Here is a 19,588-nt window from a genome sequence, read left to right on the forward strand (position 1 = left end):
TTCCAACATTGGCAGCAGCTTGAATGGCAACTCCAGCAGCACCTTGAATGTTATTTTCAGAACTAGAATCAAGCTGTGAAGAACTTGAAGATGACGACTGAATCTGCATGTCAACAACCTCGACCCAAATCGACATAAACATTCTTGTACACATAAATCGAAGATTCATTCTTGATCTATGCATGATTTTGTAAATACATCATAATTGTTACTATAAGTTCATTAAAATATATTACATAAATGATCATCACACTGTTGCTGCAAATACAGAACCCTAAACACATTGTATATATATTATATGACAGAGGTGTGAATTGATCAGATCTTCATTTCGTGGAATCCTCATCTCCAAGGCCAATAAATTGTCGTTTTTATGGGCTGGGGCAGGAATTCGTTGACTGTCATTTTTATGGGAGGATTTCAAGAGTACTGACTAAGAATCTCCCATTTTCTTATCTGTTTTTTAATTATTATGTTTTACTATATAGTTAATGATCATTTAAAACGTTGTCAGTTAATTAATAGCACGTTACTACTTAATTAGGGATTTTTCAATTATTAAAAGATTTGATATGGTATGACAACTATTTCAAAAATAATCATATAGTAATTATTATTTTCAAATCATTAAAATTGGCCTGTCACAACTAATTACTTAAATATATATATAGAAAAATGCAAGTAACTCTATGATATTAGAAATGAGCAAATTATCCCTTTATGCAAAAAAATTAACAATTTCTCCCTCTGTATATTTTAACATGTAGCAATTTATCCCGTTATGGTCTTACAATAAAATAATTTACCTACCTGTCTAGGGAGGTAAATTGCTTCATTTACTACAAAAAGGTGGGATTTTTGGCATGGTCGGGACAACCGTTCCAAAACCCGTTCCATATTAGAACGGTCTTTGGAACACATAAGGAGTGGATATCGAAAGGTAACGCCGTGATTTATATTTTTTTTGGGTTATAATTTTGGAATGGCCAAATCGTTCCAACATGAGTTCCAAACAAACAGTTACAAAATTCGATCCAAATACCGTTCCAAAATAATAACGATAAATAGTTGGAACTTTATATGGAATACAATATTAGAATTAGGGACCGTCTTGAGTTGACCGTACCTATATGTGACAAAAAATGTCGAAAAGATGACAGTTAGAAAATGTATTACAACATGAAGTACAATTTAAAATGATTTTGTAACACTTTTAATCAATTTATTTTTGTAACTTGGATAAATTTAACGTATTGATCTAATTCAAATGGATGTAAGCCATTGATTTGTATATCAAATATAGATAGCTGGTTTAAATTAGAAAATATATAGATTATTGGTCTGTTTATTAGATCTGGATAGTCATTTTATAGCTAAAAATATGAAGCAAAATCACAACCGATACACGTGATGCACAACGCCTGCATGAAAGGGGGTGTTTTGCACATCTTCTTAAAGTTGAGGGGAGTAGATTTGTATTTTTTTTACAAGAAATTATTTGTCTATTTTTCGTATCACACACATGGGTAAATTTTATATATATTATGAAAGAAGTATGAATTCAGATCTTAATCTCGTGGAATCCTCGTCTACGAGGCCAAGAATTCAGAACAAGTTGACTTTGTCATGAATTAAAATAGCCAAAAGACATGTGATAATTAGCTCAACAACAATATTAAGCTAAAAAGAATTGCCACTTGCAGAAAGTTGCATATGAACAATATTTTCGACCATCATATGATTAATATTTTAAAGTTTCTTGTCTAAGAATCTCCCGTGATCGTACATGTGTTTTAATTATTGCAGGTTACTATATAGTTTATGCATATGAATTAAAGCGTGGCCAATTAATTAAGAGCGCATATATTGATTGGCATCTTTACATTATTAACAGATTTTATATATTCATAAATACATAGATATTTAAATTTGGAGATAATTATATTCAATATCCCGTATATGACGGATAGTGGCAAAATATGGACCGTAGAAGTAGGGTGACAGTTAATACCTTAGAGTTATATTTTTTTAGGTGATTGTAGGACTTCGGCCACCAAATCTTAAAAAATGGCCAGACAACTTTGCTGAGGTGGCCAAATCTATGATTTCTAATTGGGCGAAAAGTTGATTGATATGAAAAAATTCCTTGCACATAATCAATCACATGAAAAAAAGGAGAAAATACTTTTTTGTTTTAAGGTTTTATACTTACTGGACAATTATTTTATCTCTTGTCTACCACATAACCACTTATAGTTAAAAAAATGTCAAATTACATAAAAACAAACTTTGAATGCATATAATAAATAATCTCATACACTTTTTAATGTATTATAAATTAGACTAAAATATATAGCTCAATATATCAACTTCGAAAGAAACAAAAGAAAGTAAAGACAAAAGGTGAACTTAAATATATTATCGATACAACAAAAAAATATATATAAATCCATAAATTATAAAAAATAAAATTATTATTGTATAAATAATTATAGATTTTAAAAATTAAATTAATATTTTATATAATATATATGTAAATCAAAATACTAACCCCCATATTCCTCCTACCCCATCCTAGTCCATGCTCGCCTCCCAAGAAAAGGGAGTTGACGACGCCTTTCTACCTTCAAAAGGGGGTGCCGTCGCCACCATCTATGGGGGACGGGTGCTGGGTAGGGGTTGGGGCTTTTTATTTAAATTTTTTTTATAAAATAATAATTTAGTTTTATAATTATGTATATATTTATATATAATTTTTTTATCAAATTAATGGTTAGGTGGAAAAATATTTTTAAAACATATCTAGTCGGCAAAATGTCCAATTTAAAAATTTTGTAATTTGTAATTTTAATCTGATTTTAAAGTGTACATTTATGTATAATACGAACAATGCTTTATTTTTTGAAAATTGAAGAATTTTCGAATTTGTTTTTTATCAGGCATAGAAAATGTGAAGGGTATTAAAGATATTTTGGTCTTTTTTTATTGAAAAAATGAATGTGTCGAACACATAATCTTTAAAATTGAGATTTTCCAATTGAATGCGACTAACATTTACATTTTAAAATACAATTTAGTTATAAACTATTAATAAAATTTAAAATTTATGTTTTAAAAAAATTTACCCATCGAAAAATGAGTCACAAACAGTCATTCGGATTTATTATGAATAATTAATTGCCATTTGCAGAAATCATTGTTTTATGTCTAAGAATAAGGAAAAAATTCATAGACCCCCTATGATAATAGAAATGTTCAAAAAGCCCCATATGAAAATTAAAGTATCAAATACCACCCCCTGTGATATAAAATAAAGTTTAAAATAACCCCTCCGTACAAAATTTGGATCACACGCGCTTTGACTGCGATTTTTCTATGAAAGTACCCTTTTCTTTTAACATTTTGTTCTTCTCTTACAGTTAATATATAATATTATATATTTATTAATAATAAAATATTATTTTTATAATAACTATTTAAAATATTATTTTTTAATAATTATTTAATTATTTTTTAAATAATTATCTAATTAAAATATTATATATTTTTATTATTAATAAAATATTATTTACAATAAATTATAAAAAAAAATTGCAGCGGCGGCGGCTTCACTGCTGAAGAGGAGGGTGCCGCGCCCGTCGCCCAAATCTTCCGCGTCCCCCACCATTCAGGGTGGTGGGGGAGGGTAGGGGAGGGGGTAGGGGGGAGGGGTTGGAGGTGAGAGTGGTGGGGGTGAAGAAGGGGGCGAGGGGAAAGTGGGGAAGAAGACAGGGTTGGGGGGGGGGGGGTGAGTTTGGGGTTGGGGTTTATAATTATTATTTTTTTTTTTTATAAATTATAATTATATATATTATAAATATATTTTAATAGTATTAAATTATATATATTATAAATTAAAATAATTATATATTAATAGATCTAGTTTGATCATTTGACTAAAAGGGGTATTTTAGTCATTGTTTCTAAAAAAATAGGCTCAAATTAACCAGGAGGCGGTGTAATTATTTATTCGTAACATGGGGGTGATTTTTTATATGAATAGTTTTATAGGGAGATTGTTGATATTTTTATATATCACAGAGGGTCAAAATGGATTTAAACCCTAAGAATATCCTGTATAATTAGGAGAATTTCAAGAGTGCTGTCTAAGAATCTCCTATTATTTTATGTGTATTTTAATTTTTATATGTTAATTACTATAAAGTTCATGCGTATTGATTGAAACATTGTCTCTTATTAATTTTTATATGTTAATTATATATATTATAAATATATTTTAATAGTATTAAATTATATATATTATAAATTAAAATAATTATATATTAATAGGTCTAGTTTGATCATTTGACTAAAAGGGGTATTTTAGTCATTGTTTCTAAAAAAATAGGCTCAAATTGACCAGGAGGCGGTGTAATTATTTATTCGTAACATGGGGGTGATTTTTTATATGAATAGTTTTATAGGGAGATTGTTGATATTTTTATATATCACAGAGGGTCAAAATGGATTTAAACCCTAAGAATAACCTGTATAATTAGGAGAATTTCAAGAGTGCTGTCTAAGAATCTCCTATTATTTTATGTGTATTTTAATTTTTATATGTTAATTACTATAAAGTTCATGCGTATTGATTGAAACATTGTCTCTTATTTATTTATTTATTTTTTTGGAGTAAGAGCGATGAACTATTATTAATCAAAATAAATTGATTATAATTACAATCATTTCTGTCGACATCAATATCTAACAAATACTACCTATTATTACAGTAGCAACAATTCTTATTATGCAGTAGACAATATCCCACGCATATAGGGTTTGGACTCATGACCTCTAGGATTATGGGACCTCAATTTCACCAATTAAACTAGATCTCTTTGGTGTTAGTTAGGAGTACAAATGCTGATTTGGATCTTTTAATTACTAAAAGATTCAATTATTAAATTTGTTTCCTAAAAAATTATTTATTAATTATATTTTCCAAAATTAAAAATTCTAATCTGGAAAGAGAGAGGAGAGAGGAAGATGATGGTGGCCAGTGGGATGGAGAGGGAGGGGGGGGGGGACGAAAAAATAAAATTAAAAATTTAAAAGTAGTAAAGGAAGATTGTATTAACACAATAAATATATATATAGATATATATTTTGCAATTTTCTAAATCACACGATTCTTTTAAAATATATTTTATCGAGAATAATAAGAACTACAGTTATGCAAAAAGAAAGAAACATAGCTCATTTGTAATTTTAGCACTACAACATACTCGACGCTACAAGAAATAATGTCACTAGAAACAATAAAAATTTCATGTAAAATAGAAGAATTTGTTCCTAATCTCCGTTGGCAATTAATTTTTTTTTAAAGGTAATTTTCATTAAATAAAAAAAACAGTATAATAGTACAATACAACTTGCCTAATTTAAGCGGTTTTACTCGACAGGTCAAGGAATCCGCCATAAGTGATAAATCGCACAAGTACTAATAGCAGTAGGTAATTCTACACTAAGAATTCTCTGCTGCACATCTCGAACCATCAGTGCACCCACAGTGCGTGTATCTCTATGTACTCCATCAAATCGCCTAATGTTGTGCTCACACCAAATATGGTACACACACGAGGCCAAAAGAGCACGGTAGGCTGTAAAAACATAGTGTTTGCCTCTCCATCTACGAGCAGCCCATAAGACGTCAGTAGCCCAAGCTCGGTTTGGCCATTAAACTGAAGTGTGCGTCGAATCACCCTCAAGTAGCCACACGAATAAGTGTAGTGAAAAAAAAAAGATGATCATGGGTCTCATCAGCACCATCAGGACAAAGTACGCAGGAACTATTAAGATGTGCCAACCAAGGCTCATCCATAGTAGAGAGTCTACCAAGAATCGCCAGCCATAACACAAAAGCATGTCTATGGATTTTAAAAAGCGGCCCAACAATAGTGAAAACCAACCTACGTAAGGCCCTGCACCCCGTAGTGAACGAATCATCATAGCTCATTGATGACTTTAGCATGATTTCCTTTTTTGTTGATTTTGCTAGAAATTTAACACAAGAAAGACGTGAGAAATTTTTATTTAACTCGTCGATGAATTTAGCATGATTTATTTTTTATTAATTTTGCTAGAAATTTAACTAACGAAAATACATATTTTAGGATAAGTATGATCATAGTATCTTCTAAAAATAAGATTACTCAATGTGGCTCTATTTAGTTCCACAGACTCACTCACACTCATTCAAGTCCTATACCTTCCCAACTTGCACCATAATTTACTCTCTGTCAGCCAACTCTGTAGGCCCTTGCATGTTTTTTCAGATTTCTTGACTCTTTGTGCCTGTTGTAGGACTTGAAGACTAAAGTCGTCTTGACAATAGACAATAAAATAGGAAAGCTATACATCTTAGATAGTCAATACTCTTTTTCTCCAACAACACAATTATGCGGGCTTAGCATTTCCTTTAATTCGGTTTGCTTTTCTATAATGAATACTGCATCTCTTGTTCACAAGAGATTAGGATATGCTTTGTCTGATGTAAAAAAACACATTTATGCAATTGACTTGCACTATTGTATACACAATTCAGTGTATACAAACGTGTTTGTTACCTAAAATGCAAAGACTAGCATGTCTAGGGATTTTAAAGCGGTCCAACAATAGTGAAAACCAACCTACCTAGGGCCCTTCACCCCGTAGTGAACGAATCATCATAGCTCATTGATGACTTTTTCTCAAACGTGTTTGTTACCTAAAATGCAAAGACTAGCATTTGCAATAAGCCAAAGCACTTGGTTGCTATATATGTTCTCTTGCATATTGATATCTAGAGTCATTAAAACAGCCCTCCCAATCTGGTTGTGACTTTGTACTGACTATAGTGGATGATTTCTGTAGAGCCACTTGAATATTTCTTATGATGCATAAATCTCAAACCACATGTATTCTTTCTTCCTTCCATTCACAGGTTCTATCTCAATTCAATAAAATTAAAACTATTAGCACAGACAAAGGGTCTAAGTTCTTGGTGATGCTTGTCAATCCTTTTCCATAACTCATGGAATTATACACTTATGTGTCTACACCCGCTAACAGAATAGGGTTGTGGTACGGAAACATGAACACCTTTTTCAGGTTTGGTCCCTCATGTTTGAGTCTCACTTGCCTAGATGTTTTTGGGCAGACTTATAGCCACATACGTCATCAATAGATCACCATCCCCGGTCTATGTCTGGAAATCACCCCATAAATTACTCTATCGAAAGCCTCCTTCCTATGCTCATATGCGAGTTTTTGGATGTCTCTGTTTTGCCTCCAACGTCAGTCCCAACAAGTCCAAGTTTGATGTTCGAGCTTTTAAGTTTATCATGCTTGGTTATGCACCAAGCTAAAAGGCCTATAAACTCTATGATCTCTCCAGGAAAACAGTTCTTATATCTAGGGACGTCAAATTTCATGAAGACACATTTCCTTACAAATCTATTCATACTACAAATACTCCTCCTCGCCCTGTGCTGTTAATTGTCCCAATTGTTGACGATTCGTGCAGCTCCTGATGCTCCTTCTCTTGAGACAAATACTATACTTCCTCCTCCGGCTTCTCCTTCACTTGATCCTGCACTACTTCCCAGCTTTCCTCGTACGTTTCACAGTACATCTCATCCTACAGCCTGGATGGTTGATTTTATTTGTAACTCCAACACCAGTGATAAACATATCATTCCTAGTTCATATTTTACTCTTACAGATACTGCTTTTGTGACTGTTTTTTCTACAATATAGGAACTCAGAACCTACGCTCAAGTGTTCACACAAGATGAGTGGAAACAAGCCATGAATGTGGAAGTTCATGCTCTGAAACACAACGGAACTTGGGAGTTGCCTGATATCCCTTTGGGAAGAAAGCCATCGGGTGCACGATGTTCTCATTTTTGGAACTTTTCTTGCTTTGATCTAGGATGTGAAGAAGCACTTGGATGACTTATCCAGCATTAAAGATATTGGTGATGCCAAATATTTTCTTGATTCCGAAATTGCTCGTTCTGATTTGGACAGCGCTGTCACCTTGTATGTAATTACTAAAATATTAAGAAATGATTTTTTTTCCATTTTAAATGGTTATAAGTCCAAGACAAGTAATATACTTACACCGTTTTGATTACCCCTACAAGTTTCAAAATTGTTTTTGATGACAAATTGGTCAATATAATATAACGACCATCAAACAATGAGCTGTAGCATTGAAAATTCGAAGATATTAATATTTTCGATGTAAAATCCAAATAACAGGATTGCAATTGTGAATCGAGCATTTATAAAAGAGGTTCAATTTTGAAAGTTTCTAGAAAAGTGTGATTAAATAATATTTTGAAAAGGAGTTAGATGTAATCTTTTGATATGTATGTCTTTATATATATATCTATATCTATATCTGTAAAAGTATTAATTTCTACTACTTTCACATTACAATTTTATTTACTTTTATTAATTACTTTCACAGCATAGATATTTGTTCTTATTAATTATTTTTTACATTATTCGTATTTACTGCTATTAATCCCTTTCACAATATACTTGTTTATTAATTTTTTTTTATATTATGTTCATAATATAAATTACTTATTTGATCAAAAAATACCCTCATGATATAATACAAAACAACTACAAAAAGTCATGAAAATTAAGGATTCAGTGCATTTAGAAGATTTCTAGCATGTTGTTTAAGCATAGATATAAATTAAATGATAATTAGTTAGATCACTTGTCATGTTAAATTCGATTAAAGAGAAATGTAAAGCAAACAATTTAAAGAGTAAAATAGGTTATTGACAAATGAGAACAAAATAAATCACTTATGTTGTAAGTTAAAGACTTTTTACAAATTTAAGGTTTTATACATCTTTTAGTGGCATCAATGACATCATATTAGTTATCTTTCTTTTCCTTGAACAATGGAGAAAAAATATTTATTTTTTGTATAAATTATAATTATATTATTTGAATATATTGATAGTGTAATACCTGCAAATATAGGTCAAAAATTATTTATCGTAGGAGTAAGGAAGAATTTAGTATAAATTTTCATAGTTACAAGGGTCAGTTAATTAACTGTATATATGTTTGAAGGGTAAATTACATTTTTGGTCCCATAAGTGGACCCGATTCTAATTTTAGTCCCACATTTGGTCCCGTAAGTGGATTTTTTTTTCAATTTCAGTACCGATTGGGGATTTCCGTTAAAACTTAACGGCAGGTGCTGAAATCCGTTAGGTGCTGTCAAATGTGAAGTAAAAAATACAGATTACATATCCTAAAATAACAATCTAATAGTTGTAGTAATTATAAGACATATAATCATTATATATAATACACAATAAATAATTATTTTTAATTATATTTTTCAGAACAATTAAAAATTGTAATATGTTTATAGTTTTATAATTACATTTTCAAAAAATCAACAAAAACAATTAAAATATATATTACTTGTCCACGTGCAATGCGTGTGCACCTTATTAGTCATTCCTAGAAGTACTTATAAAATTAAAATGAAACACTCAAAAAACAATTTGAGAGTAAATTCTTATTCCATTTTTCCGATAAAAAAGATAAGTAGCAAGAGAAATAACACATAGTCCATACAAATGACACACAAAACTAACAACATTACAGGTATGGATGCGCAACATCGCTTCCATTCTATATTTATTCAGTCATCGAATCCAAAAGAAAAGTACTTAATGCATCATTCCACATCTTCAAACGTTCGATGTAGCTCTCCTTTTCTTAGATGCACGCTCCACACCCGTTTCAACTTGTCTCTTATCTGAAGTTGGTGTCGCCGAGCTGGGCTTTAAAAACTTGGTAAACCAGAAAGCTGAATTTTTCATGTATCGTGTCAAGCTATTGACATAGTCAATGTAGATTATACCAAATCTTGATTGATATCCGGAGGTCCACTCGAAATTATCGCAATATGACCAAGCAAAATAACCCCTTACATCAAAGTTCAATTCCCTACAAAAGAAGAGAAAGATCAACAAAGAAAAACCCAATTTTAATAGTATCACTGATAAATTTTTATTTTATCATAATAACGAATTTATTGTCTCAATAGTAACAAAGTTTAGTGACAGAACGTTGCTCTTAATTAAAATTGAGACTAACGTATATTATATGTGATACATATACGGTAACAATCAAAGTAACAACAAAAATAATTGGTTTGTTATCGTAGTCACTACTACTATGTCATAATCATTAATTAGCAAAGTGTAATATTGGTGTAAATTTCTGAATTTAAGGTAAAGTTAATGAGGTTGTCTTAAGACTTACTTTATTGCTAGTAGAAGATAGGCAAGATGTTCTGCATGATACTGAATCCTTATTGGGTCGACGCAGGCCTGTTTGGCTGTGAGCCTGAAGTTATTGTTCTCAGCAACCCCTATATATGTGCGCCAAACGGTTGGGAACATTTGTAAGAAATCTCATAATTATAACCCTTGAACTACCAAAATAATCCATAAATCAGCATATAATGAACTGAAATACTACCATTTTCAGTAATGTATAGAGGAGGCATGTCTTCCTGATATTTATTCTGTAGATATTGCAAGTGATCATATAGTCCCTTTGGAACTATCCACAACCATGACGAAGCAGTCTATTAAGAAATGAGAAAGAAAAGTAAGATTATAAATAAAAGAAATATAACATTTAATTATAGCTAATTCTCATGGTAACAAATAAATAGTCGTAGCAAATAGTCATCTAATCAAGGCCCTGCAACAGTTGTCGACCGTGATTTTTGCGAGGGTAGCTAATATATTTGCGATGGCTAAATAATAGCCTATATATAATAATTCCTAATTTCAAAATTGCATAGATAAGTGAAGTAGAACTCTTACAGGTATCCCGATTGCTTCACCATTTTTATCATAATCTACATGAAAATAAAAAGAATATTTTATATAAGTAAGATGTACGTCAATTTTATGTATGTAAGAGGTTCAAATATAATGTTTTGAATAAATAACTTACAACTATAGACACAGTGTTGATCTGCAGGATAGCCTACACCTGGAGGGTTCGGCTCATTTGCAACAAAATCGGATGTGTAGTAATTTAAACCCACCCAATCAACCGAGCCCGCGAGCCCTTTCTTTTCCTCATCTGAGAAAGGCACAATATTGCCCGCAGCGTATTGCAACATACTTGCTGGAAATTGACCATATATTACAGGTTCCAAAAACCTGAACCAAAACAATGAAGTCAACGTGTTTGTGCACAACGACTCTATATATGTTTGATTTATACAGACTTACCAGCCTAACATAAAATCAAAGGCTCTTTGAACAGCATCTTGGTCATCCTGTGAAGTACTGTCGAAAGCATAATGATAATTGGAGTTGAGAACTATTCCTATTTTGCCGTTTTGATACATCTGCAAACAATGAAATTGAAATTAAAATGTTGGCTAATTATCTATTACTCTCATTCATATTAAAAGTTTTATACCTGAAATTTCTGTCTATACGATTGGACTGCTGCTGAGTGGCAAAGAAGCAAATTTCTTGCTGCAGTATATGCATCTGTGGCCGGATCATTCACAGGGAACCAAGTGTCCCTAGTGGTTTCGATTGTGGAGTCAAATCGTCTTATTCTTCTAGAAAGTCTATTAGGAGGAAGGTGCATCCGAGCTCTTTGAGATGAACGTTGAACGGTTGTTGAGTTGTCGCCTGTAGTGTCGTCTTCACTGAAGTCATCCCCAGGCGTATATCCATGAACTACGTAGCTCCATGGCTCGTTGAATGTTGTCCAAAATTTCACCCGATTACCGAATTCTTGAAAGCATAGCTCTGCGAACTCAACAAAATCTTTCCTGCACATCATTGAAATATAAACTAAGTACATATCATTTTTAAAACATCATAAGAAACAAAAATCGAATATAGTCACTTACACTATTTGGTCGCTTAACATGCCACCATACTCCAGTTGTAAGCAATTTGGAAGATCCCAGTGAAAGAGAGTTACAAACGGTGTCATGCCTTACCAAAGTGATATAATTCATGTTAATATTTCGTCATTATAATACTTGAGAAAATAACAAACGATACAGAAAGCGTGGAGATATGTAGAGTTGCATTTCAACCATTGGCGATGACAGTGTCGATAACGTCATTATAGTAATCGATTCCTTCCTGATTGATTCCAGCGAAAGTTCTTCCACCTATTATAGATTATTAATTAATAGAGTTAATAGAAACGTATAACTCTACCATACCCAAAGTACTTACCTGGCAAAACTCTTGGCCATGAAATCGAAAATCTATAGGAATCAAAACCCATTTGCTTCATCAACCTAATATCATCCTGCAATATGTGCATGCAACATTAAAATAAACATGCATTAATGTATTTATCTAGAGACAATTGCAAAAATAAATTGATAAAATATAAACATTTTATTACCTTATATTTATGGTACACATCACAAGCAACATTTCCATTAGATCCATCCGCAATCATACCTGCCGCCCACATTAAATCCAATTATTGTAATTGCAATCAGAAATATATACATACTTAAAATTTTAAAAAATTTAGTAAATTAAAGAGTGGGGATCACCTGGAGTCCTCAAAGCGATGTCATCCCACACACTTATACCCCTACCACCTTCGGCTGCAGCTCCTTCGACCTGAAAAATGAATATGTAACATCAAAATTGATTAACTAAAGATAGTAGTGTTCGACAGGTAATTATTCTTGTAATTGCATGAAAATTAACTACCTGATAAGCAGATGTACCGATTCCAAAGATAAAACCTTCAGGGAAATCATTGCGGGATATATAGCTGCTATCTTTAAGGTTTTTGTTTGGTGCAGAGTTAACAGTGCCGTTTTTAGCCTGCATTCTGATTCTCAAAGTAATCAAAGAGACTGAGAAATTCTTTACTGGTAGCTGGAGGAACTATGTATGGCTTGATGTAAAATGAAGAGCAGATGCTGCTATTTATAGCCGGTGCATGCTAGAGGAACTTAACTCGCCTGCATGCTAGAGTTGTTTAATTATATGCTGCCATATGAATCTTTAACAATTTAGGTACTCTCTTTCTTCAAGAAACTTATTATTTTTAATCCTTATGTGTATCCAGTTTTTGAAATAAAAGTTTCTTTATTACTGTAACGATGAGGATCAAACTCTTTTTTTTTTTTTTTTTTTTGTAAATTTGGGACTTTTGTTCCTGTCGGTCAATTTAATGGACTATAATCGCAATAAATTAAAAGTTACAAAACCTTTTTATTAATATCCTAGAAAGATAAAGGATTAAAACGCCAAATACTTACATAATGAAAATTCGTTTCCATTATACTAGATTGACCAAAGGAAACAAAAGTCCCAAATTAAAATTCCAGCAATATTTACAAACCTTGGCGACTAAAGGATTAAAATTTCAAAAAATTAAAAAAATTACAAAATCTATTTACTGCTTTAGAAAGATAAAGGACTAAAATATTATTAGAACGCAAAATATATTACAAAAAATGCATTTAAGCAATATATTTTAAATGTGCGAGATACGCGTAGATTATTTTATGCTGAATAATTTATTGTAAAACAGTATCTTGTAATATATATTCGTAATATATATGTAACAATTGAATCTATTATGTAATGTATATAGATTTTAACCTCTATCACCATTAACACAGGACTTCACTATTTTTTTCATTTTATCTATTTGTTAATCTACATATGATAGGGTAAATACATTAAGTGTGAAACAATACATTTGTCCCCAGAAATGAGAAAAAGTTTAAACAGTCAATGAGTTCGAGTCTTTTTCAGCGATTCAACCTATTTAACTCGGTGATCCGAATTATTAATTATAGATCTTTAATCCATCCAATAGCCCATATGATTCTGAACATAAGTATCTATAAATACTAATTTAGCCATTGCACAAGGTATGCATCTTATTACTATCAAATCGCATTCTGCGACTATTATTCTAGACCTCAATACTAACTTAACTATTTAAAGATCTTAGCTGGAGGCCACCCTAACGAGTCTAATATTTTGTGTGCAGGCCAATCTTATTTATTCAGATTGAACCAATCATATGGAATTGCATTTTTCGTCCCATATATTAAGCTTATTTTCAATTTAATCCCATTTGTTAGACTTTTTTAACATATAGTCACATAAAATCATTGAGAACCTCCACCCAAATCAGCACACATATTCTTGTACACAAAACACAATGACACTTAAATCCAAGATTTATTCTTGATGTATGCATGGTTTTGTAAATACATCATAATTGTTACTATAAATTCATTAAAATATATTACATAAATGATTACAAGATCATCACACTGTTGCTGCAAACACACAGCCCTAAACACTTTTTATATATGTTATACGACAGAGGTGTGAATTGATCAGATCTTCATTTCTGGAATCCTCATCTCCAAGGCCAAGAAATTGTCATTTTTATGGGAGGATTTCAAGAGTGTTGACTAAGAATGTTTTTTTGAAAAATATTCTCGTGCATCATATGACTAATATTTTAAAGTTTGTTGTCTAAGAATCTCCCATTATTTTACATTTGTTTTAATTATTGCAGGTTACTATATATATAGTTTATGCATATGAATTAAAACGTTGCCAATTAATTAAGAGCACATATATTGATTGGCATCTTTGCATTATTAACAGATTTTATATATTCATACATACATTGATATTTAAATTTGGAGTTAATTGCATTTCACGTCCTGCATATAAGGAGTAGTAGCAAAATAAGGATCGTAGATGTAGGGGTGACAATTATATTCGGCCACCAAATCTTAAAAAGTGGCCAGACTTTGCTGAGGTGGCCAATCTATAATTTTCTAATTGGGCGAAAAGTTGATTGGGCATTCTTTTACTATTTATCCGCCACATAAACACTGACATGGAAAAATTCCTACCACATAATCAATGACAGAAAAAAAAAAAAAGAACGAGAAAATACTTTTTTATTTTAGGGTTTTATACTTATTGAATAATTATTTTTTCTCTTCTCTGCTACATAACCACTTATATATAAAAAAAGGTCAAATTACAATAAACTTTGAATTTATCTTATACTAGTTTTTGTAACATGATAATTTTGCATGCATATAATAAATAATCGTCTCACATACTTTTATCTCTATTATAAATTATAGATAATTATAGATTTTAAAAATTAAATTAATATTTTATATAATATATATGTAAATAAAAATACAAACCCCCACACCACCTACCCCACCCACAATCCCACCGCCACCCCCGACCCTAGCCCACGCTCGCCCTCCAAGAAAAGGGCGACGACGATACCTTTCTATCCTTAAAAGGGGGCGCCGTTGCCGCCTTCTATGCGGGGACGGAGGGGACCGGCGTCAAGGGAGGGGGTAGGAGTTGGGTTTTTTTTTCTTTTTTGAAATTTTATGATATAATAATTTTATTTTATAATTATATATATTTATATACAATCTTTTTTGTCAAGTTAATGTTTAGGTGGCAAAATATTTTTAAAACATATATAGTCAGCAAAATGTCCAATTTAAAAAAAAATATAATTTGTAATTTTAATCTGATTTTAAAGTGTACATTTATGTATAATATGAACAATGCTTTATTTTTAAAATTAAAAAATGTTCGAATTTGTTTTTTATTAGGCATAGAAAGTTTGAAGGGTTTTTTTGGTTATTTTTTATTAAAAAGTACATGTGTTGAGCACATAACTTTAAAATTGGGACTTACCTTATAATTTTTCTTCAATAGTTGCCCCACACTCAATAAATTTTGAGTTAGTTCTAGTACATAGAAAATATATTTGATGATATTGGTCTTACCTCCTTTTGTCTGGACAGTAATAGCTCCTTTTTGCACATGTTTTTTCTTTTTAAAAAAATCTGGGACTTTTGTTCCCATTAGTCAATTTAATGGACCATAATCGCAATAAATTAAAAGTTATAAAGCTATTTGCTTGTACACCTAGAAAGATAAAGAACTAAAATGTCAAAATGCAAAAGATACATGATGAAAATTTGTTCACATTATGGTAGACTGACCAATGGAAACAAAAACCCCAATAATATTACATACCCTGGCGACTAAAGGAATAAAATTGAGAAAAATAAAAAATAACAAAAATTATATGCCATCTAAAAAGATAAATGACTAAAACGTTAAAAAATAAAAAATATATCACAAAAAACTGCATTTAAGCCATATATTTTTATATATATGAGATATGTGTAGATTAATTTATGCTAAATAATTTACTGTGAAACAATATTTTGTAGTATATAACCGTAATATATATGTTACAATTGAATCTAGAATTTACGAGGTATGTAATTTGTATAGATTTTAACCTCTATCACCATTAACACAGAACAACACTATTTTTTCATTTTATCTATTTAATCAACATATGATAGGAAAAATAATATAAATAAGTCCGAAAAAGTTCGCGTCTTATTGAACGACCCGACCTGCATGACTCGAGGACCCAAATTATTAATTATATATCTTCAACCCATCGATGGCTATTTAAACAATACGTGGCCCATATAATTTTGACACATAGTATTTCAGTTTATCCATTGCATAAGGTATACATCTTATTACTATCAGATCGTACTCTTTGACCAATATTCTTGACCTCAATATTAGCTGAAGGCTACCCTAGCGAGCCTAACATTTTGTGTACAGGTCAATCTATTCATTTAGATCGAAGTAATCATGTGGACCTATACTCCAAGAAATTGTCAGATCATCATCAGACCATAATAAAATCATTATCAAATCAGAACTAAAATGGGTAAGAAACTCAACCCCAATCAACATACATATTCTTGTACACAGAACACAACGACACATAAATCGAAGATGTATTCTTGATGTATGCATGATTTTGTAAATACATCATAATTGTTACTATAAATTCATTAGAATATATTACATAAATAATCACATGATCATCACACTGTTGCTGCAAACACACAACCCTAAACACTTTTTATATATATCACATGACAGAGGTGTGAATTGATCAGATCATCGTTTCGTGGAATCCTCATCTCCAAGGCCAAGAAAAAATTGTTATTTTTATGGGCTGGGGCAGGAATTCGTTGGCTGTCATTTTTATGGGAGGATTTCAAGAGTTTTGACTAAGAATCTCCCATTATCTTATCTGTTTTTTAGTCATTATATTTTACTATATAGTCACTGCTCATGTAAAACGTCGTCAGTTAATTAATAGCACATATACTAATTATTTAGGGTGGCATGACAACTATTTCAAAAACAATCATATAGTAATTATTATTTTCAATCATTAAAATTTGGCCTTCCACAACTAATTACTTATATATGTATATATATATAAATATATTGTTTTTTTAAAATTGGGGAAATTGATCTTGAAAATAAATCTTTTGATGAAAACAGAAAGATAGCTCATTTGTAAAACACTACGACTGACACAAACTTCTGTATTCATTTTTTGAATTGCAATATTAAATACATTATTCGTGATAATTAATTAGTATGATAATAACTCGAAAAGATTAGGTTTAGACATCATATATGTCAATTTCATTACCCGAAATGCCAAAAGTGGGAATGTCTTGTAAGCATATTGGTGCTATTTTCCAGCAGTAGTATTCCATGGTTTAGGAGAACTTAACAGGTCAAAAATTATATTTAATATATATATTTTTCCAGCAATATTTGCAAACCCTGACGACTAAAGGGCAAATGCTTTATTATATTTAATATATATATTTTTTTATTTTAATAACCGTTGGATCTTTTTTTATTAAATATTGATCGTTAGATCTAATTAATTAATCTCAACTATTAGATTTTAAAAAAATAAAAGATTTAGATTCAACAAATTATTTAACTTATATTATATATAAATAATTTAAAATTTTAAAAATATATTATTATTATATATTTAAAAAAAATTAATATATATGTTAAAATAATATATTATATATTTAATAATATATTATTATTATTAATCTCAACCATTAAATTTTAAACTGTTTTTTACATACTTTTTAAAACACAAGGGGGTTTTATGCATTTTGTCCTTTTTTTCATAGGAGTTATTTGTTTATTTACAATATCATAGAGGTAAATTACACTAAACCCCTATATATTTATATAGAAATGCAAAATTTAAATCAAAACCAATTTTGATATGGTATAAATCCAAGTCCAATAATGAGATACGATGGATTGCAAATATTGAAACCAACAGTTATTGATGAGCTTCTGTGACTATTTTATAAACTCCCTTAGTCATATATGTAGAGAATAAAAAAGGGGTAATTATTTAAATAATATAAAAAAAAAACAAAATTACAAAAGTAACGCTGCTGTGAATTTCTTAAAAAATTAGGCGGAATCGCGATTTGCAACCGCGGTGCCTGCCATTTTTATTAAAAAAAAAAAAATTTAGAGGCACCGCAATTTCGTTTCGCGGTGCTTTTTTTTATTTGAGAAAAAATAAAAATTCAATGGCCATTTTCTAGAGTTATTAATTTTTTTATTATAAAAAAATTATATTAATATAAATTTTTTAAATATATTAATAATAATATAACGAGTCGCAATTTTTTTGTAGTTGTAAAAAATACCATAAAGTATACAATTATTCTTAACAACTCGATACCGGCACATCTGATTGTATAGAAGAATTTCTTTGTTAGGATTGTTGTCTTGCACGCATTTGTTCCCAATCCATCTCGTTGTGAATAATTTATAAAATTATATTATTTAATTAGTCCTTTTATTAAATATAGTTTATATTGAGCGATGTATTATTTAACCGAAATATTTTATGCTTTTGGCAATTTATATTAATGTTCAATTAAACATCACATTTGATATGAAAATGATATAGTTGGTTAATTAAATCATTAGATTTGTTATATTTAACTAAATATGTAATTATATGTATTGTTGCTTAATTAAATTATATAGTAACGATAAAATGGGTGATTTCCTTGCTATAGCTACAGCTATAGTTGCACCAGTTTCTCCATCCGTGGCAAATTTAGCCACAAGATAATTGATTGTTGCAAAATTTCATTGCAAATTATCCAAAATTTTACTTTTAACGAATTTTGCAATGATATTTGCAGCATAATTTAATACATATTTGCAACAACTTTGTGATATTATTTCTGTTGCAAAATTTGCAGCAATTTCGGAGCAATGTTATCTCAGTGCAACGACATTTGCATCTAACATCCGTTGCAAAACTGCAATGCATTTTTTGCAACGACAGCTGCTGCAAATTATGCAACGACATGTTAAGAAACTTCAGTTCGTTGCAGATTTTGCAACGATATTTATTGCTAGAATCCGTTGCAAATGTTTATTATAAAATTTTGCAATAAAATTCATAATTTTCATTTACAATATTTTTAGTTTCAAAATTTTTATGCATAGTTTTTTAAATTTAGATTATATTTAATTTAGAATTAACAATTTATAAAATTCAAACATAACAAAATATTTAATCTGAATAAAAT

The 19,588-nt window shown here is 30.4% G+C and overlaps 1 protein-coding gene across 1 annotated transcript; it reads right to left on the bottom strand.

Moving 5' to 3' along the window:
• Nucleotides 1-9,568: 9,568 nt before the first annotated feature.
• Nucleotides 9,569-12,963, bottom strand: LOC105155311 (beta-glucosidase 24-like). The gene is made up of 13 exons (XM_088878909.1): nt 12,789-12,963; nt 12,626-12,695; nt 12,469-12,527; nt 12,294-12,369; nt 12,149-12,226; nt 11,957-12,044; nt 11,512-11,875; nt 11,319-11,437; nt 11,035-11,246; nt 10,902-10,936; nt 10,549-10,657; nt 10,330-10,438; nt 9,569-10,011 (listed from the first exon to the last, which is right to left on the bottom strand). The coding sequence occupies exons 1-13, from the start codon at nt 12,909-12,911 to the stop codon at nt 9,753-9,755; spliced, it is 1,701 nt and encodes a 566-aa protein (XP_088735035.1). The 5' UTR covers nt 12,912-12,963; the 3' UTR covers nt 9,569-9,752.
• Between the last annotated feature and the right edge of the window lie 6,625 nt (nt 12,964-19,588).

Source organism: Sesamum indicum, linkage group LG3, assembly GCF_026168435.1.
Source record: "Sesamum indicum cultivar Baizhima isolate 11 linkage group LG3, ASM2616843v1, whole genome shotgun sequence".
NCBI classification, from domain to species: domain Eukaryota; kingdom Viridiplantae; phylum Streptophyta; class Magnoliopsida; order Lamiales; family Pedaliaceae; genus Sesamum; species Sesamum indicum.